This window comes from Anoplopoma fimbria, chromosome 16, assembly GCF_027596085.1.
Source record: "Anoplopoma fimbria isolate UVic2021 breed Golden Eagle Sablefish chromosome 16, Afim_UVic_2022, whole genome shotgun sequence".
Taxonomy (NCBI): Eukaryota; Metazoa; Chordata; class Actinopteri; order Perciformes; family Anoplopomatidae; genus Anoplopoma; species Anoplopoma fimbria.
Genome location: NC_072464.1, coordinates 4,974,555 through 4,996,557, shown reverse-complemented (window position 1 = coordinate 4,996,557; position 22,003 = coordinate 4,974,555). Strand labels below are relative to the sequence as shown.

General features: G+C 41.2%; 2 protein-coding genes across 3 annotated transcripts; one reads left to right on the top strand and one right to left on the bottom strand.

Annotated features, from left to right (window-relative positions):
• Positions 1–1,759: 1,759 nt before the first annotated feature.
• LOC129104337 (rho-related GTP-binding protein RhoE-like) lies at positions 1,760–12,311 on the top strand. Its single transcript, XM_054614973.1, has 5 exons — positions 1,760–1,946; positions 2,028–2,115; positions 8,773–8,882; positions 9,457–9,582; positions 10,367–12,311. Exons 1-5 carry the CDS (start codon positions 1,842–1,844, stop codon positions 10,610–10,612), a joined length of 675 nt encoding a protein of 224 aa, XP_054470948.1. The 5' UTR covers positions 1,760–1,841; the 3' UTR covers positions 10,613–12,311.
• An 874-nt stretch (positions 12,312–13,185) lies between these two features.
• nmi (N-myc (and STAT) interactor) lies at positions 13,186–20,428 on the bottom strand. Of its 2 annotated transcripts, none has more exons than XM_054614963.1 (10): positions 20,340–20,428; positions 20,198–20,239; positions 20,042–20,113; positions 17,230–17,388; positions 17,028–17,144; positions 16,761–16,923; positions 16,118–16,224; positions 15,383–15,569; positions 14,910–15,013; positions 13,186–13,908 (listed from the first exon to the last, which is right to left on the bottom strand). In XM_054614963.1, exons 2-10 carry the CDS (start codon positions 20,234–20,236, stop codon positions 13,702–13,704), a joined length of 1,155 nt encoding a protein of 384 aa, XP_054470938.1. In that variant the 5' UTR covers positions 20,237–20,239; positions 20,340–20,428; the 3' UTR covers positions 13,186–13,701. The 2 variants fall into 2 exon arrangements, with proteins under 2 accessions (XP_054470938.1, XP_054470939.1); XM_054614964.1 differs by having other exon boundaries at positions 20,042–20,110.
• Between the last annotated feature and the right edge of the window lie 1,575 nt (positions 20,429–22,003).

Below are 22,003 nucleotides of genomic sequence, written 5' to 3'. Positions count from 1 at the left end.
ACTAGAGAGCTGCGCTCCATCAATGCAGGGTCACTTGTGGTTCCTAAAGTATATAAAAGTAGGATAGGAGCCAGAGCTTTCAGTTATCAGGCTCCTCTTCTGTGGAACCAGGTTCCAGTTTCAGTTCGGGGGGCAGACACACTCACCACTTTTAAGAGTAGGCTTAAGACCTTCCTTTTTGATAGCGCTTATAGTTGGGGCTGGTTCAGGTTCGCCTTGGTCCAGCCCCTAGATATGCTGCTATAGGCCTAGACTGCCAGGGGACTACTTAGGATACACTGAGCTTCTCTCTCCTCTTCTCTCCCTCCATCTTTATGTATTAATCTCCTATTTATGCACATTACTGATTTTGCTTCTTCCCCGAAGTCCTTTTGCTTTCTCGCCTCGCAGGTTTCCATAAATCGTGGCTGTACCTGGATTGTGGTCGTGCCTCTTGCTGTGGCCCAGCTGACACCCACTGCTACTAGCAATATTATTATTAGTCACATTAGTATTACTATTCCCTGTACCATTACGCTTATTGGCTTTGCTTCTACTCTGAAGCCCTTTTTGCTTTCTCGCCTCGCAGGTTTCCATGAATCGTTGTGGTACCTGGACCGTTGTCTTGCCTCCTGCTGTGACCGGGCTGTTACTATTATTATTATTATTATTATTATTATTATTATTATTCACATTACTAATACTATTCCCTATATCATTATTTTAATTCTACTATAGTCATTGCTGCTTTTATTATAAGTATTCTTAATTTTCTCCTTCGTTACTCTGCTTACTACTGTGATTATATGAATCATTTTGTAACTCTGTTATGTTGTTCATTCTGTACATATTTGTGCAAATACTTCCTAAGAATCTTTTTTTCAAAGCCTGATGTTTCAGGTTGATTTGCCTTTGGGTGTATCTTTTTTTTTTTTTTTCTGAAAATGACAATTCTGAAAAATCACAGTAAGCTATGATCAGTACTGGTACCGTCCACACTGTGACAAATGGTACCGACAGCGTATCAAAGGAAAAAGTTTCGTGTAGTGGGACGGAGGAGGAGGAGGAGGAGGAGGACCCGAAGCTCTTCAGCCAGACCGGATCCCACGGTGGAGCCCCGCCCTCCTCTGTAGATGATACGAGTCCATGCTGAAACCGTGAATTAATTACATGTACGGAACTTCACTGAGCATGTACCGGCTCCTGCGTTCACAGAGGACATTTAATTTATGAAAGGAGTCCGTCAGTCAGGGGCGCCGCTAGGGATTTTGGGCCCCATGAAAAGAATCTTTACAGGGCCCCCAACACAGCGGCAAAATTTTTTGATGCTATTTTACATACAATTATGCATTTTAATGGTATTTTTGACTATCATTACCATATTTGTGAAAGAAGAACAGCATGACAGTTGACATGTACAGTAGGGGAAGAACTGAGCACTCTAAATTTTTTACGTAAATAGAGGGGGGGAAGGGGGGGCCCTGCAGGGGTTGATGCTTCCAAAACAAATAAAGGAATTGTTACCAGGACATGGAAAATAAAACATGTGTGATTATATGTTAGTTAATAACTTAGTGTCATTATTTTTTCTGTATTATAATTTCATCATCATTAGGGGCCTCTCTGGGCCCCCCTCCATCATGGGCCCCTAGAATCCGTCTCCTTTACCCCCCCTTTTCGGCGCCCCTGCGTCAGTGGACCGAAGCTGAAACGAGACGCCTCCTCCGCAGCCAAAGGCGGTCTACAGACGGTGTCCCGCCCTCACTTTGGACTCCCAGGACTTGCGAGTCCGTGATTCCTTCTCTCCCTGTTGTCAAACGAACACTTGGAACCAGTGGAGACTTAAGGTCACGACCGGCAGCATGGATCCAGACGCGAACGTCAAATGCAAAATAGTGTTGGTAGGAGACAGTCAGTGTGGGAAAACCGCTCTGTTGAACGTGTTCACCAAAGACTGCTTCCCCGAGGTAAGATGCATGTCATCATGTGTCACATTAACGACATGATTCAGTGTAGGTCCTGTTCTGACTCGAGTGTGTCCTCTGCAGTGCTACGTGCCCACAGTGTTTGAGAACTACACCGCCAGCTTCGACCTAGACATGCAGAAAGTGGAGCTCCGGCTCTGGGACACTTCAGGTGAGGACAGTCCGCTCGGTATGGGAAAGATTCTGGCAGGGACTTTTAGTGAGTACCCAGCAAAAAATACTCCTTACCTGCATTGTTATTTAACTATAGGCCAAAAATAGTAGAATGGAAGCACACCATATACAATATATTAAATGCAAGTAATGCTACTAAATCAAAATGGCCATGTCTAATTGTGATATAATAATATGAGATTTACCAAATACTTAAAAGAGTATGGCCAAAAGTCACTCCTAGATAAAGAGTTTTTATAAAATTTTCGATTTTTTTATTAGGGTAAAACCACGATGAAGTAGGCCAACCTGTAATTTAATTCATCAAATAAAAATGTTTACTTTAATAACTAAACAAGGCTAAAATCCTTTAATCACTAGGTATTAAGAATCAACCCATGAGTCAAATTCTTAAGAAAACTTTATACTGCACTTCTGAGAAGCTTTTGGTATTTAAGATAGTTCAACTTGATTAATTCAAATACATTTAGAAGCATTCAGCGATTAGAAAATCGTATCGTGCAGTGTTGACTATGTTGGCCCAGTTAAATTATGTATGTTTTACTAACTGGAAATCAGTTTCAACATAATTCCACTGCATTGGGAGGTTAGATCTCAAGCAATATCCCATTTCTTTAGTCTGCTGTATTGTCATAGGAATGTTCTCGAAAAATATTTATTGAAGTTTGGGAACCCTGTGTAGAGATCATGGACGTTGGTAGGTACAGAGGCTAATGAGTATGGTCCTCATTCTTTAAACCCTGTCCTTTGTGTGTAAACCTCTTTGCCCTCCCTGCTCAGCTGTCAGAATCAGATCAGAGTCAGCTTTATTTGCAGCCTGGTAGTCAAACAGGGTTTGAGCAGGAAACCCCAGGCAACGGCTTGAAGGACAGGGCAGACGGATAGAAACTCCCTGAAGGGCGTCCACGATTCCACGAGTCCACGATTCCCTCATGATGTTTTCTGTCGAGGTCAAGGCGAAGTAGTTAGGAAAAGACATAAGAATGTCATTTTTTTGACTTGCAGCCCAGGACTAGTAAGAGAGTCCGAGGGTCCAGTGGATTGTTAAAAGACAGCAGGTCTGGGGAGTGAGAGGGTACATGGCCTCAGTGAAGTGAGCCGGAGAAACAGGTCATGACTGGCAAAACAACAAAGAGACTAGAAAGTCAATATAATATATTAGAAAAAAGGTGAAAAAAATGATTAGGCCACTCGATAAGAAATGATTTTCTCCCAACTTACATGACGTACTTAGAAGCATGTTAAAAAATTATAATAAATATTAATGAACATAATAGGTTGATGCAATTTATCAATTTAAAAAAGAAGAAGTGAATATTCCGTACATACCCAACACCATGCAAAGCTGACCATCTGACAACAGGCAAGACATGGGCCGTTAGCAGCAGCTTAATACCAGTAATAATACAATTAGCACCTGATTCAGGCCTTGAGACTTGGTTGAAGCTGTGGTAGGTGGCACAGTTCCTTGATCAGTTGCTACAGTGTTTCACAAGTGAGAAGCTCTTATTGTCTGAGCTGTTCCACAGTCTCTCTCACAGCACATCCTCAAGTACTTGGTAGGGAAGGAGCTTTGCCATTTAGCATCTTAACATGAGGCATCATTAGATTTCGTTTGAAGGTCTGAGGATGTCATATTTGCCAAGAATGTTGCAGTGATGGCAAGTGTTGGGTTGAGAGCCTGCTCGTAGTACAGTGCCAATGGATGAGGATCAGATGGGAATCTCTATCCTGATTTCTGTGTCCTCTGAGCAGCTTCTCAGCCGGATTGTGAGGAGGGCTGGGCAGTCAGCCTCCAGCCTTCAAACTAAAACACAACTCCTGTTGTGGAGCTGTAATTCATCCAACAAGAGCGAGTTCCACAGAAAGACTGTGACGCTGTGTGACTGGAATGTAGGCGAAGCCCTGGCTCTGGAGCTTTGGATTTAAACTAAGAGTCAGATTTCACTGGAGCCACATGTGAAAGTCTCCCAACAGCCCACTCCCCCCCAACATTCACACTCACGCCTATCAAATGGCAGAGAGTCATTGTTGCCTTGAAATTAAAGAATTTCTCTATAAAAGTATATATCTGAACAATGAAATACGTAAATGTCATATCACATGTGTTCTCTAAATCTTTTTGGGGATTCTATATTCCAGGGCTCCAGCAGCCCACAGCCTGGAGGTGATGACCTCCTTTAGACTGTGATCCCTCACTCCCTCACTCCCTTTGTCACCTTGTCCCCAAGCCGAATGTCAAGACACTCCTTGTATTACAAATTCAATCCTTATTTACATTTAAAAGCTTGGTTTACCCCAGTAACAAGTATCCCTATTATGGGTTTGAGCATGTAAACACCATATCCTGTTTTCAAAAACCCCAGACATGCTAGCCGAAGTACTCGAAATTCACCAAGATACGGTTGCATGTAGACAGACACCTTCACCTGTCTGTTGAGCTCCGCCGACTACATGGGCAGGCGCAGTGACGTAACAGAAATAGAGCAATGACGGGCGGTAAAAGCATCTAATTTCTGGTTGGGTAATGAAAGAGGCTGTGTATCCGCGGCTCCACCGTCATACGGAGTGGTAATGACGGTACAGGCCGACCCCGGTTAAAGAGGATGGCGCTGTTAGAGGAGCGTTGCTGCTTTACAGGAGCAGCTCGGTCCGTAGAGAGAGATGGTGGAGCCGCTCAGAGCACACAGCTGTTGGCCATTGTGGCAGAGGAAACATTTAGCAGTTAAGTTTGATATTTCCTGCCGCCCTCATCTCTGGTGTGTTTGGTAGCAGCTGCACAAACAGAACCCATTAATCAGTAACTGTTTAATATTTTTCATGTATACGGGGATATGAAAAACCCGATTTCTCTGCGCTCTTGTATACATCATAACTGGGATAAGCTCATGAACAGGTTATTCAGGTCTATGTTAACACACCCATGCATGCAAACACATACATCACCTTGGAAACAAAACACATGACCCCAGAGGTCACATGGGATAAGAGAGGTCACACCTGAGACAAAGGTCACTGTGGAAACTATAGCTCAGACTTATAGCAGTGTTGATACAGAATAAGTGTCGGGTTGAATTCAACTGTTTTTACATAGAGTCACCTTAATGGCTGCCCTCTTAGAGGAGTTCCCATTTGGATATAATCAAGAAAAGGGCATAGGTTTAGCTAGAGAAGTCTAGTCCTAAAATGTACCTGAAATTATAAATAAAAGGGGGACAAAAATCGGTTTGGTAAAGTTTCCAAAGGAAATCACGCCCTCTTATCAAGGTGAAAAAATTCCCATTTTGTTCCCTTGGTCCTCACATTCTGCATTTTCATCTGCTCTCTCACAAACGTTCCAATAGAAAACCCTGAAGAATGGCAGATATTTTCAAGGCCCTGTGGTAACGGCTATGAAAACAAGGGCCTCGCGCTGTTTGTTTAACATGAGAAACTTAAGCAGGATCTGTTCATAGAATGAAATGAAATGTGGATATTTCATTCTGTTGAAGAAAAGGAGCCTCAGGAGTACTGATTTGACTCTGGACAATTCTCACTTGCTTTAATCTGTGTTTAGGTGAATTAGATTCCAGTCTCTAGCCTGTGCAGGTCCAGAGTGGACCATCTGTACTCCATCTGTGAATACAGACATCCTGAATAGGTTATAAAGGCACTTTGAGAGCAAATACATCAGGTTCTGAGTGATGGTTATCACGTCCAGTAATGTAATAGCATACTAGCCCCCTCATTCTTTCAATTCAATGGAGCAATTCAGTAAGCTTAGTTATTCTATACTTGTATTTGACGGAAAGGCAAAAATGGCTCAGTCCCATTCTTTAGAAATAATCTACTGTGTCCTTCAGTAAGGCCTGTGTGTGTACAATAAAAAACTGGAAAAGGCTACATTTGTGAAAATCTCCAGGCCATGGTCAAGCCCTACCACTTCGCTCTGTGGCCGAAAAGTTTGAAATGGTTCAAATATCTGAACATTGTTGAGAACTTGGAGCTTTTGAAACAATGTAAAGCTCTTGTGATGTGTAGAAGAGTTACTGGAGCCCTGAAAGGGTTTGAAGTATTACTTGAAGTGTAGGAGAGAAAGTGGAAGTTGACATAGTTAAGCTTTATTTATTAGATCTAGTCTCTCAGAGAGATGATACATGCTACATGGGCCAATGGCATCCATGATCTTACCAGCTTTAGTACCCTGAAGCATTCGCTCTATCAGTGGAAGTATTCATGTCATAGGGTAACATCACTAATACAATGATACACTGTGCTTTCAAACTCTTCAACTCTGCTGAAGGGAGGAATGAGTGTTTGGGATTCTCTGGTGGAATGCATACCGCTGCAACACTTGTTTTGCTTTGGAATAACAAAGGGATGGTCAGCACTGAAGAGCAGAGACATATCTTGACATCTACTTGGATGTATACAGGGGTCAGGGGAGACCTAGTCTGGGAAGTCCACAATCAGCTCCTTCTTCTTGCATATGTTCAGCTGCAGTTGGTTCAATCTGCACCACCCAACAAAGTCATCCACCGGGCCTCCCTAGTTCTCCTCCTGTTGACCACTGATACACCCCACTATGGCAGAGACATCAGAAAACTTATTTTTATATTATTTTTTTATTTTATTGCAAGACAAGAGACAATACATAAACAAAACAAGAGGACGACAAGTGAATACGGGCCAGCTAACATCATGTAGTCAGTGTATGGGAGAACTGAGTGATGTCAGTGTGTTGTATTTGAGCTTTGTGAAATGATAGAAAAGACAATACAAAGGGAGATAAATAAAAGGGCAGATTACATTAATGTCAAAATAATAACATCCATAAACATGTGCGTTTATCTTTCTAAAAATAGCAAAAAATGTAGGTGGCGCCCTGCAGTGTAGCATGACAAGGGCAGTGTCGGGGCGCTGCAGAACGGGTCAGCAGGATCAGTCAGTCAACCAAGTTATGTTTTTAATAAAGGAATATTATTTATTCATTAATTTATTGTTTTTAATTGTAATTTTTGTATTGTTGTTGTTATTTTTGTTAGATTTTTTGCCACCAGACCCTTAAGGAAGAAATAAAACAGACCCCAGATCCTAGGGAGGGGGCCTGTTCTATATTTTGTTGTTTTTGGAGGGGGGGGGGGGTTAACAGTCAGTTGCATATATAACCGGTGACCCGGCTTACCATCCCCATGCCGCCCGCACCAGAGGGAACCATCAGAGTGCCCTGAATTAAGCTTGAGCCGGTTTTAGATTAGCTTTTGTGAAGAGGGGATGTTAATTCATTCTAGGATAGTGGTCCTTATGTTAAGTTTTGATTGAACTGATGATTTAAGTTGCAGATATTCTAAAAATTGTTTTCTCCCGATGCCGAACTTCTGGACCAGGTGGGGGAATGAAACCAGGGTATTATTACTGAAGATGTGTTTGAGATGTGTGATGCCTTTGTCGGACCATGTGTGGAGATTTAGGGGTTTTATTGTGGCTCAGAGAACTTTTGCAGGTGGTTCAATCCCTTAGGACATAAGTGGAGTGTTCACCTAGGAGCTTGTCTCCCTAAGGGCAGAGGCTAGTGAACCAGGATATGTATTGTGCACTTCTTTGTCATTAGCATACAGTAAATCCAGTGTTTTATTATCTTTAATTGTTGGTGGAGTCTCCACACACTGTGAAATGTTCAGGGCGTTGGCCAGGGAAATATGTTGTTTGAAAAATGATGTAAGTACAATACCAGTTCAATTAAGAGAACAGAAGAGGAAAGTTAATTATTTATTATTAACAGATGATTTGTGATGATAAAGTCTTGACAGAGTTTTTGGCGCTTTGACTCTACAGGGAGATTTGTTATCGAGGGGTGTCTGCCCTGAGCAGCAGCAAGATAAATCCCCTCCGTGAAGTCCAGACACTGGTGGTGGTGGTGGATGAGGCTGATAGAATGATGAGTTGATGAAGCTGATGAATCTGTGAAGATTGGGCAGAGATGGGGAGGTGGAGGGGCGCGTATCAGCAGCATGAACGTACTGAAGGTAGAGAGAAAGTCATATTTAAAAAGAGACAGCAGCAAGATGATAGGCTAACGATGTAATTATGTCACTGTGCTATTGGATAGAGGAGACCGGCTGATCTAAACAGCTGATATCATGATTGACACCCCCGAACAATGACAGCGAGGAAAACACGAGTGAGCATGCGAGAGGAGAGAATGGCAGATGTATGAGAAATAAACTACAAGACTAAGCATACAAGAGTATCGTCTTCCTGTCTGAACCTCAGCTACAGCTTCATTATCTTATAGTGATACCAACCAGTGCTTCATTCGATACCCACCATGTGAATAGAAGCTGTGTTTGTCTAATTGCCGCCGCACTGCACAGTGCTCATACAGCGGATTCCACTCATAACGCCGTCCAGCGAGACTTCGTTTTCGCGGAAGGGTAACAGTTACCCCCAAGGTTACAGGTTATTAACCGTTAGCTCTGTCAGCACTGTTGCCATTGTTAGTGCTGTTTGAGCTTTTAGCACTGCTCGCTTCTAGCAGCTGGCATCTCCATGTTCAGAGCCGTCCTAGCTGAATGGGTTGGAACCGCTGCGGTAGTGGGGCCCTTGACATAAGGTACAACCTGACTGACCTGTGAATGTTTTTTTTAAATTAAAGGTTCTCCTTACTATGACAACGTGCGACCTCTGACCTACCCTGAGGCTGACGCAGTCCTCATCTGCTTTGACATCAGCAGACCAGAGACATTAGACAGTGTTCTTAAGAAGGTGAGTCTTAGTAAGATCCAGTACCTTTTCTGATGTGCTGTTATCTTTTGGGGTTCCGCAGGGGTCCATCCTGGTTCTATTTTACCAATACATTTATATGTTCCCCCTATGTTCTCCATAGGTTTTGCAGTAGGCTACTTAATTCTAAATGTAGTTCGCAGCCTGATCCCCCAGATCTACCCTGCGGACTACATTCATCATTTAGACACTTATCACAACCATTTCATTCTCTGCAAGTATAGTGTAGTATATTGTGTAGGTATGCACAGGATGGGCAATTCTAACAGACACTGTTTTCATTTGATCACAACTATTAACATGTTTTACCTGGTATTGTATTTACAGACTATTCATACCAAAGTTAGATCTTCCATGTGACCTAAAGAGGGAGACACTTCTTTGAAGCACAATGGCAAATTAACATTAAAAGGTCTTACAACCACTGATGTTCTGGTTTACACACAAGCCAATGTTTCAAACAGCCCCTCGGCATGTACAGTGTGGGTCAGAGGCTGATCTTATGATCATAAAATCATTGTTTAACGGCCTGCTGCTCTTTGACCTGTTCGTCCAGTGGACAGGAGAGATTGAGGAGTTCTGTCCGAACACCAAGATGCTGCTGGTGGGGTGTAAGTCAGACCTCCGAACAGATCTCTTCACCAGATCCCTCCACAGACAGACTCCAGTATCATATGATCAGGTGGGTGAATGCCTTTGATACTCTTGCTGCCTGCTTTTTTGGGGGGGGACAATATCAGTTCTTATTTGAATCGGATTCTTCCTAATGGAACCTGGTACTTAACAAATTGTAGTGTTGATCTTTACTACTGTTGCTATGTGAGAGAAAAATGACATCTTTAAGGAACGTCTAACATTCTTATATGGTTTGTGCTCTTATGAATGGTTGTAAAGTGAAGGGGAAAATTAGCATGCTGTTTTTTTCATGATTTTAACACATCTTCATAGATATGTTTTTCACTTGGCTTTTGATGTTTGACCCATACTGGAACCTTTAATATAAAACAGGTGTCACCAGTGTAGTTCATACAGTCACTGTCAATTAAAGTACACCAGACAATTGCCAGTGAGTGACACAGAGACAGACAGTGGCTGCTGGTGGCCTCGTCCACGCTTGTCCAAACACTGAGTGGTTGTTGTCAGACCGGGTCCCCAGTGTCCCCTCGTCCGTCTGTGTTTGAAGTTTAGACTCCAACACTGCACAGACACAAGGCCTCGCCTCACACCGATCTGGTGAAAGGAACACTTTTTCAAGGACGGAATCACCAAGCAGAACTGGAGGATTTTAGGAACATGACACAGTTGGTTGTAGAAATGTTGACGGGTGGGTGTGGCTCTACTGAATTGCTAGGCATTGGGGGGAGACTGTGGGTTTTCCATGACACATGCCATCGTGCAGCCCAGGACCAAATTACTGTAGTATCAATGTGACATAATGTTTTTTCTGTTGATGCTGTCTTTACCAGGGTTCCAACACAGCCGAGCAGCTGAGCGCCCCCTACCTGGAGTGTTCCTCTCTGCAGTCTGAGAACAGCATCAGAGACATCTTCCACGTGGCCACGTTGGCCTGCGTCAACAAGGACAACAAGACTGTAAAGAGGAGGAAGTCCTCCAGAGCCACGAAGAGGATGTCTCACCATGACGGAAACATGCCCACGGAAGTAACAACATGCTATCAGCAGAGCAAAGCTAAGAGCTGTGCTGTCATGTAAACACAAAAACACACCAGTGAAGACTCCAAACCAAGGACAAGATGTTCTGAAGGATCTATGAGAACAGAACAGAGCAGGTGTGAAGACTGATTTTGGGCTTGGGATGAAACTGTGCCAAGCAGACTTAAGGAAGACCCTCAACTGACAGATAGGAATCTGAAATATGTGCATACAAATGCTAAAAGATGGGCTTGGAACCATACACAAGCACTGACCCATAATTCCACATCACCTGCAACCTTACACAGCTGTTGAGAACCCAGCGGAATGTGTTGGTCGGGTGTTGTTGCACCAGAACAGCTGCAGTGTCATTGCGTGGAAGGAGGAACAGCATTCCTCCAAAACATAGTCCCTCATTAAACGCTTACACGTGGCTTTAAACTGTGTGCCAGCACATACGATTCACTTTATTTCATTGTTAAATTCCATCAATGAGCCCCGGCGACAAAGACTTCTGGTCAACTGGGCCTGCTCTTCATTTTAATACATGTCACACAGTACATACAGCGCACACACACACATTCTTTATGCTGTTTCAACTATTTACTTTGCATTGATGCCTGACATTAATATGTGTTGTCAGTATATAAAACTCAGCCCCCGCTTTGTTCTGATATCAGTATGCAGACCACTTCCAGATGTTCCAGATCCAGATGAGACCCTGCTCCGGATCACCACATTTTTACACCAGCTGGACCTTGGAACAGTTACTGGCAGCAAACTGTGTTTTCAATCTTATGCTAAATTTCAATGTTTTCAACTCTTTTGTATTGAATGGTATTTGAGTGGACGCCATCACATGACAGACAAACTGTATTCTGACAGCAGCAGTTTGATGGTACCAGGGTTTGAAGTGTACTGTCAACCTTAGCAGTAGATTAGGATTAGATTAGAAAGATTAGGGGAACTTTTCTTTATATGTGTGGATATTAAAGGTCCAGTGTGTAGCATGTAGGGGGATCTATTGGCAGAGATGGAATATAACATTAATAAGTACGTTTTCAATAGTGTATAATCTCTTTAAATAGGCACTTGTGTGTTTTCGTTACCTTAGAACGAGCCCTTCGTATCTACATAGAGCGGGTCCTTGAGTCTTCACAGAGTCCACCATGTTTCTACAGCAGCCCAGAGCAGACAAACTCAACTGACTCTAGAGAAAGCTGCTGTTTTCCTACACACATGGCAGACTAGAGAAGTTTCTGTTGGTTGCAATCAACCTCACAGCTAGATAAAACCAGATCCAACACACTGGCCTAAAGATGCACAGGTACCACCTTTTTCAGACCAAGTACAAGTACTTACATTTGTGTACTTGCCATTAACCGGGTACCGATATGAGTACTTAATAAAATAATTACAGTTCTAACAATAACTTTGAAAACATGTTGTATTTTCAGCAGATGTTCCTAACTTTGTGACTGTAACAAATTATACTACATGCTGCTGTGGCTGACATATCAACATTCTAAATTGTTTTGCTGATATAAACAGAGCAGAGGGGTTTTCATAATTAACTGTTTAAGCATGCTATCAGGAAAACAGAAATATTCAAATTAGAAACAAACTCAAGAGGAGCAGCTTGCAAGCTCAGCCCACCTTAAAGGCTAACCCCCGTCACGTTGATCATCAGCTGGCTGACAAGCTAGACAATAGGATTTAGCTAATGATGAGCTGTAGCATTTATTCAGCCTCAAATAAACTGTAGACACACGGCTCTGCAATGAAATGTGAGTCTTTCATGATGTAGTCCAGCAGAGGATATGTTGACATCTTCTTGGAGGATATGACTGGAACCCAACTCTAATAACTGACTGTTAATGTCATGATGTACTGATGGTTCTTTGGTAACCCTCATCACAGACCTGTCATGCTCTGGAGAGATGACCCCATGACCCTTCGCTCAAACTTTACTTTTTGTTTTCTTTTGCCCCTAAATGCTGATCCAGCACTTTTTTTCCCTCCACTTTCAGCGTCACGTTTAGATTTGTGTTGATCAGTAAGCTTTAATTAAATTGAGGTACAACGTTTCAAGGGAAAGAAACTATGGAACCCATTTCTACCAGCAAGAGAAAGAAAAGTGAAGTATTAAGAAAAGGGTATACTTTGTAAAATCATAATGACATAACATGTCAAATGTTTTCCCTTTAAGTCAAACTTCCGACAGTAAGTCAAAGGTTTGACTAGTCAAATGTGTCATTCCTAACACTATTAATAATGTATACGAGGACAATGTCACGTTTTCTCTTTCCCCATTTCCCGTTCATATTAATCACCCGTCCTGCATTGATTGGCTCATTATTGAAGTAAAGTCACAGATGAATGAACTGACATGTCCTAAACTCATTAGCTCTGTCAATCACTGCACAGTGACGCTGTGGAGTTTGTTCCACAACTGAGACAAACTCAAACTCAATTCCAAAAAAACGATGGGAAATTTAGTTGAAACAGGTCCTGAGGGTTTTATATGAAGATGCCTCTGCATTATGTTACTGTGTAAAGGAGCAGTCCAACCATATACTCAGTCATGTTTGGATGGATCCAGTCTCAGTTTAGAAAACACTACTCCTGTGACTGATTCAGCATTCAGATCGTTTAATGAGCGCAGAAGAGAGAGACAGACAGAACGACAGGCTTAAACCATGTGGAGTACTGGCCTAAAACAGGAGGACAGGAAGTCCAGTGTCACTAATAATACTCAGTGGGACAGTCAGTGAGACAATCATTTATTCTTCAGCTCGTGTTTGTGCACTTGTGAACACCTAAGGGAAGAGAATTAACAGGTTTCTAATGAACTGTAACATCAAACCCAACACCATTTTCCCAGTGAAATATGTGCTCCCAGTGGTTGTGAGGCTGTTAGCCTGTCTACATACTGGTGTCCCCATGTTGATACAGTCCTATACATATATGTGTCAGCAAAAGCATAAAGATCATTGTTAAGTGGCTTGACCATAATATCACCGAAATCTTATCATCTTATTCTCACCTGGACAGCAAATAAATGAAATTTCCATATCATATTCATATATTACAGATAAGATTTTCTAATTCAATCGATCAAAGGAGGCAGACAATGAATGAGGAGGAGCTCATGTTGAAGCTGTAGGAGTTGAGTCCTCACAGAAAAAGGCCTGCAGAGTCTTCCTCATGGAGATGTACCGGATGCTCTCGATCTCACCGCCGTAGTTGCTGGGCTTCTGGAAGTGGATCTCCAGGTAGTCCTGCAGGTCCTCCTCGTCCCCCTTGTCCTGGATGCCATCGAGGAGGATGGTACGCTTCGGCAAGCCACAGAAGGTCTGAAATGAACCGCCAGCAGATGGTTATTGATGATACCACTGATATGAACTGGAGCTGTTGATCAGGATTTGATACTAAAAGGATCCAGTTTTTTGATCTCAGACCCCTTGATTGACACTTCAGATCCCTAAATACTTCAATAGCAAAATGATGGGGGTCTCTAAAATCATAAGATAATAATTTGTCACTTTCAATTGTCAGTAAAAATGTATTTTAAAATCTTGATAATTCCCAGCAGTTTTCATTATTATAACGGCATAACATGTATTCAAACATATGAATAGTGAGAGAGAGAGGATTTCTAATTAGATCCAGTGCCTTTCGTGAGAACCTGGATTAAAGCAGGACCTCGTCTCTCCTCTTCCTGGATAGCAGGGCGGCAACAAGAAGAAGCTCAGACAAGGTCTGTGTGTGCGGTTCAATCGTGTGCGTGTGTGTCGGGTTGTGTTCAATACTTTATGTAATAACATTTAGGAGGAGTTAACAGACATTTCAGTTTCTTCATTCCTCTCATCAGTTAAACAAACAGAACATACGCTCTCCTTTCCAATTGGATTGACTGTAGTACGACTACAGCTATCAGAACAACAGGAACATTTAGGCTCCCTCATGTGGCTTTAAGGTGAACTGCAGATATTAATGTTGAGGAAAAGACTACAGAGGAAATCCTGCTTTTTTTATATGGCGACCCTTTTAATATCTCTTGCGACCCAGCGGTGGGTCCCGACTCAGTCTTTGGGAATCACTGGTGTATTTTATAACATTAATGAGCAACAAGTTAACATGATACACACGATGGTAAAACATACTTCGACAGCATTTCACTTTGTCAGTAAGAGGATGAAATGTTTTGTAGAAACTCTTGCTGTCTGATAAAAAAGTACGACTCCACCATTAATAAGATGACTGAAGATAAGAGCAAGTTTAGCTACAATCAGCATCTGAGAGGAATGCAGACCATAATATGCTGCAGATAACCTGTACCAATGTTGGATCTCACCTGGAACTTGCACAGCTGGTAACTGTAAATGGGTCCAACCTGCACGTTCACTTCAGAGTCCAGATCCACGCGGTACCTCTCTCTCAGGGCCAGGCTCTCAGCAACTACACACACACACACACACACACACACACACACACACACACACACACACACACACAGACACAGACGCAAACACAGACACAGGGTTTCAGTTCATCTGGGGTTGCACCTTAAGAAGTGCAACATGTTGACAGTTGTCATAAAAACTATGAAATCAGCCATCGCTCATCTGAAGAGACATGTACAGGGGTGCTGTGGCTGCATTCCCCTCAGTGCTAGTGTGGCATGTGGCCGGTCTCCAACCCTCTCCAGCTGATTTCTATTCTAACTATTATTGACTCTTGTTGCATTTATTATATAATTAGCCCTTAACATTTAATATTGTCCACTGAGCCACGCTTTATCTGCAGCTCTGGCCCTGATAGTTGTACCTCCAGGGTGGAGGAAGGTGATCTCTCCGTTCCTATTGTTCCTGTCGTACTCCACAGCTTCTACCTCTCCTCCTCCTCTGCTGGGCCTGGAGAAACTAATCTCCAGTCGGTCCTTTATTCTCTCCTCTGGCATGGAAGGGGGGATGTTGGAAACCTTGAGCTTCTTTCTGGAGACGTCGAGGTGGACCTACAAACGATGACAGTAATGCTGAGTGCAAAGAATACAGACCGTGTGTACAGTATGTAACACATAAAGCTCCATTTTTCTGTGAGTCAGCGTTGATGAAAGGAAATACACTTTTACCATTACTATTATTAGTTACTTTACTGTAACTAGTACTGCTTTTATTATCATCATTATATTATATCAACTGCTGCTCTTATTACTATTATTAGTCACATTATTATTACCATAACTGCTTTTATTATCATTATTATTTTATTATATCAACTGCTGCTCATATTACTGTTATTAGTCACAATACAATTACTATTCCTGCTTTTAATCAGAAAATCAGGGATTAAAGGGTTGAATCTGTCAAAATGATCTGCGTCTCTCTCTTGTCTGTCTCTTGGTGTGTGTGTGTGTGTGTGTGTCTGTCTGTCCCTCCATCTCTCTCGCTCTCTCTCTGTCTTCATATGTCTCTCTCTCTCTGTCTGTCACACTGATGGAAACACACTATGAGTGTATGTGTCGATGTGCAGCCCTACCTGAAAGTGGACAACAAAACGTACCTCAAACTTAACAGCAGGATCCATGCTTATTCTTTTTGGTTTCACATCAAAACTGATGTTGTCACAGGAGACAGAGCACTTGGCAATCTTCAGGATCTGAAAGGCCACTGGAGGAGGGAAACATAGAGTCATCACAGTACGGCTACATCCACACCAATGGGTTTATGTCTTCAAGTAAAGTTCTTAGTTTTGTGTCCATCACCCCTCTCAAAGCAACAAATAAAAAGACTGATTGGAGCAAATCACAAAGCGAACGATGATGTCTGCGTCTCCGTTTCTGCCTGTCCAGACAGAAACGCAAACCAAGGAGATTTCAAACTAAAACAGAGTGGTTTTCAAACGTCTCTGTTTTAGGGATTAAGGTAGCCTGGGTCTACTACTGAGTCTTAATGAAACACAAGCCCTGGTCCCCAGTGAGGACACTGTTATTGTTCCACTCACTTCTATCTTTTGATACATGCCCTCAATATTGACTTGAGGTATTGTTATAACGTTTTCCATTTGGATGTCTGCTAATGTGAGCGTATTTGACACAGCCAGTCAGCCCTCAGCACTATTTTTTTAGTACTCATTACTTTGGGGTTTATTATTATCTAAATACAAGTGAAGAAGGATTAAGAAGCCAGCTACTCATCCAGTCTACCTTTCTCTTCTTCGAAGGTGATGAGTGCCTGTCCTCCCTGCAGCAGCACATTGGGTCTCTGGCTGATGGCAAACACTCCTCTGATTAACTCACTGTTGTCGTCCTTCTCCTCTTTACTCTGAGCCCTGAACTCTACCTCTGTGTCTGGAATCTGGGCGTAGACCTGCAATACAATACACAACAATAATGATAGAAAGTACAGTTATTATAGTTTGTATTGTTGGATATGCCAATGTCTTGTTATATTATCAAGATGTTCATTCCCACCTTGAATTTCTGCTTCAGTTTTTTGGACTCGGCCCTCTTAGCCTCCAACCCAGCTTGACATCTCTTCAGTTTGTCAAGAAGATCCCGTCTGCGTGCACCAAGCTGCAGGATTTCCTCCTACGTGAAAGGATCAGGTGAAAACATGCAGTTTTTCCCCTTGTAACTCTCTCTGTAGGTATCACAGAGATGACAGTAACTGTACCTGCACTGCGCTCCTGCTCTGAGTGAACTCCTTCTGACACTCCTCTTGCCTTTTAAGGTAAGCCAACATTTCCTGCTGGGCATTCCCCTTGGCTTCATCTTCCTCCAGTTTTTCCAAGATCAGCCTGGCTTTTAAATCATCGGCTTTCTCTGCTTTAATCTTAAAGACACAGACGGAAAAGTTAAGAGTGACCGTTAGAGACCTGTGGACAGTTTGCATAGAGGCTGTTTCTAACAGGAGAAAGTACTTCCAACTTCAGATAAGCACTTTTCTAGTAAGAAATGTTACTACTGAATCTGTTTATTCTGTCAACACCTGAAACTAAATTCCATACACCTGAATTGTATATTGAGCGCTGAAATCTGAGAGGGCAGATATGTCAACCTGGACACTACAGTTTCTGCGTGGATCCCTTGCACCAGAGGGATTAGAGAAAACTATTCCCTGAATTTGAAAGGAGGATATGAAAACCAAGATACTCCATAGAAACACACTCAAGTGTTGACTTACACATGGAAAGACTTCACATGGGAAACACAATCCCCATGATGTGATGAATTCATAGGTAGCCATGCTTTTCAGACATTTCATGTGGAATATATATCACATTACATTTGAAAAGGTGAATTTCACGAGTGCAATTTTTGTAACCTCATGCTATAGTGACAATTCAGAGCATACGAGACAGACAGAAGATGTAGCTGCTGAAGTGCTTGAATTGTTTCTGTGAATATATTACTGTTTATTTAGAGGAGACAGAATAGGGAGGGGGATACATATTCCCTGCTCAGAGGGAATTGTAGATTTCTTAGGTCAGCATTTGCCACACATTTCTATCCAATTTCTCTGAGTTTTTTAACAAATAAACAAGATCATAAAGGACTTATTAAATCTGATGGCGTTGTAGGCAAGCATATATTTGTCTGTATGACTGTCAGCCATAATCAAACCTACATGAGCACACATACCAAAACACAAGCATAAAGCCATGTTGGAGGGATTACAGCAGACGGCGCTGTGTCCACTCAGCTTCTCTTAGACGGCATCGGGTACAACACGTATGAAGTAATAATCTGGTGTGAACATGCTAAAAGGCTCATTAACTGGCTCAAGATCAGAGAACATGAGGACGACTGGTTGGTTCACCGAGGGGCCTGCAGGGAGGGTATCAGAAGTACACTATTTTATGGATGACTATTACAATTCTGAAATAATTGAAAATAATTTTGATGGCAGATAACATCTCCTCTTTCAACGCTTCTTACTCAAAAACAATGACATGGTGAGGGCCAGGGCCACTCACCCATATACAGTCAATACAGTAAATGGTGATGAACAGCCTTTCTGGTTGGAGTGCCCATCTAGTCTAAATGTATCATATTTGTTATTTATGTAAAATACAGCTGCCGACATAATATAATATAATCTACTATAATATAATTTGTCTCTCCACTAGTGGCGGAAAGTAACCAAGTAGGCCTACATTATGCTAAGTTACTAAGTAACGTTAGGCCTACATTATGCTAAGTTACTAAGTAACGTTAGGCCTACATTATGCTAAGTTACTAAGAAAAGTTAAGCCTACATTATGCTAAGTTACTAAGTAAAGTTAAGCCTACATTATGCTAAGTTACTAAGTAAAGTTAAGCCTACATTATGCTAAGTTACTAAGTAAAGTTAAGCCTACATTATGCTAAGTTACCTACATTATGCTAACTAAGTAACATTAGGCCTACATTAGTTTACTAAGTAAAGTTAAGCCTACATTATGCTAAGTTACTAAGTAAAGTTGGGCCTACATTAGGCTAAGTTACTAAGTAAAGTTAAGCCTACATTAGGCTAATTACTAAGTTAAGTTACTAAGTAAAGTTAAGCCTACATTATGCTAAGTTACTAAGTAACGTTGGGCCTACATTATGCTAAGTTACTAAGTAAAGTTAGGCCTACATTATGCTAAGTTACTAAGTAAAGTTAAGCCTACATTATGCTAAGTTACTAAGTAACGTTAGGCCTACATTATGCTAAGTTACTAAGTAACGTTAGGCCTACATTATGCTAAGTTACTAAGTAAAGTTAAGCCTACATTATGCTAAGTTACTAAGTAACGTTAGGCCTACATTAGCTAAGTTACTAAGTAAAGTTAGGCCTACATTATGCTAAGTTACTAAGTAACGTTAGGCCTACATTATGCTAAGTTACTAAGTAAAGTTAGGCCTACATTAGGCTAAGTTACTACACATTAGGCTAAGTTACTAAGTAAAGTTGGGCCTACATTATGCTAAGTTACTAAAGTAAAGTTAGCCTACATTATGCTAAGTTACTAAGTAAAGTTGGGCCTACATTAGGCTAAGTTACTAAGTAACGTTGGGCCTACATTAGGCTAAGTTACTAAGTAACGTTGGGCCTACATTAGGCTAAGTTACTAAGTAACGTTGGGCCTACATTAGGCTAAGTTACTAAGTAAAGTTAAGGCCTACATTATGCTAAGTTACTAAGTAACGTTACTAAGTAACCTACATTATGCTAAGTTACTAAGTTACTAAGTAAAGTAACGTTGGGCCTACATTATGCTAAGTTACTAAGTAACGTTAGGCCTACATTATGCTAAGTTACTAAGTAACGTTGGGCCTACATTATGCTAAGTTACTAAGTAACGTTAGGCCTACATTAGGCTAAGTTACTAAGTAACGTTAGGCCTACATTAGTCATTCCGTCATGAACTCAACATATAGCTGAAATAAAGCAGTTCTCTGCATTTGACCCTCTGGAACTTGTAAGGTTTTGTCCAGACAGTCAGCAGTTGAATTCTTACCTTCCATGTTTCCAGCTCTTTATTGGCCTCCTCTAACTTTCTGGCTTTTTCTTCCGGACCATCGTCATCCTGCTAATGAGGAACATTAACTCTGTTAAACTCTGTTAATGGTTCACTTCGTCCTCCACCGAGAAGTCACGGGCACACAATCCTTACCTGGCCATTAACCGGGCGGGTACTGCAGATGTCAGCCATGATCTGACGGTTTCGAAAAGAAAACTCAGTAAACAAAATAGCCTGCGACTAAAAAAAAAAAGCCAGTTAAATGAGCCAATGTTAACAGTAAACGGACTTCTACCTGTTCTGTTCCTCTTTGCTGGTTTATTTTCCCGTCGAGGTGCCGTAAAGTGAGAACACACACACACACACAGCTGCGCTTCCAAAGAATCAAAAGTGAAAGTTAGGACCGGATTAAAGATGACGCAGCTCTCACGGCGGAAGAAGAATAACAATATCACTAAATTACTTTAAGTTAGAAATTAAGTTAGAAATTAGATATAAAATGTATTGAAAAATGTAGCGGGGTCTCTGGTTTAAAAATCATTATTAGAAAATCTATTTAATTTTCACTAAAGGAACAGATATACACGGAACTCCTGTTAGTGATTCCTGATAGTGTAACATATAACTAATTATATTCACAGATGAACAACAAATCAGTATTTAGATTTGAAACCTTCTGTCGAAAATCAGTAATCACTTGCTCATGAGAGACTTATATATGGCCGAGTACCCTTATCCAAATATATATTTATTGCTTTGTCACTTGATGTTCCACATAATGCATAAAGGACAAAGACAAAGGTGCTTTACAACTTCATTTGGAGGAATAAGTGTCCTTATTTAGAGAATAAGTGTTTTGTAATACCAAAGAAAATGTCTGAAGAGGATTTCAGCTCTTTTCACTGATCATTTTTTGGATCGAGTTGGTGGTATCACATTTCTACTACAATGTGACTTCTCAGTTCATAAAATCCATATCAAGTTATTGTAACAGAAAAGCAGTCAGAGCTTAGCTTGCAGATATAACTTTTTGCCCAAAAGCTGCTTTATATGGGTCAATAAAGACATCCCATGTTAAAATAGGACTATATTCTATCACACATGGTTTAATAATGGAACACTGACAGTCGGCCGATTACTCAATCAAAATGGGTAATTATTATCTTAATCTCTTAAATCAACAGGAGTATGCTATGGTTTTTGATGACACCACACACTGTCCTTGACCTTCTACGAAACTCTGGTGCTGAAGTCAAACCTCTTTATTTTGAAAACTGTAAAAATACTCATATTAGCTTAGAAGTGATATATTGAAAGAGATGTGCTCTAAGAAAAAAGTTAGGAATACACGTTATGTTACTGTCTCTTCATCTAGATGTTTTAGGTCTTCCTTATTTATGTACACATGGTGGGAGAAAGCATGGACTGATTTGTTATAAATACTGTATCAATGACAAGCTAAGGAAATGCTATCAAGATATTATTATTTACACAGTAAAATTTGTGTTTGAAAGAGTAGTTGAATATTGATTTCTGTGGACTAGAAAAAGAAAGTAATTCACATTTTTTTTGTCACTGTATATACACAGGAATTTTCTGGATTTTTGTAACCAACTTTCCAAAGTAGAAACTCTAGATGAATGTGGAATATAAAAATGTTTGATATAATACTATATTTCAGACAAGATACGTTTGGAAATAGCATGCTGTATATCATACAGCCATCTATCATTTTTGGAAAATGTCATATTCATTAGCAAAAGTGTCAGGAAACAAGCCTGTGCACAGGACAGGAGGGTTCTACAGCGGGTGGTTAAAAGCGACCAGGACATCATTGGTACCATCTACTGAGCATCAGTGATGTTGGTGAGAAGAGGAGGCTGAGGAGAGCTAAAGGACATTAAAGACAAAACCCACCCAGACACAGCCTGTTCACCCTGCTGCTGTCTGGAAAGAGAT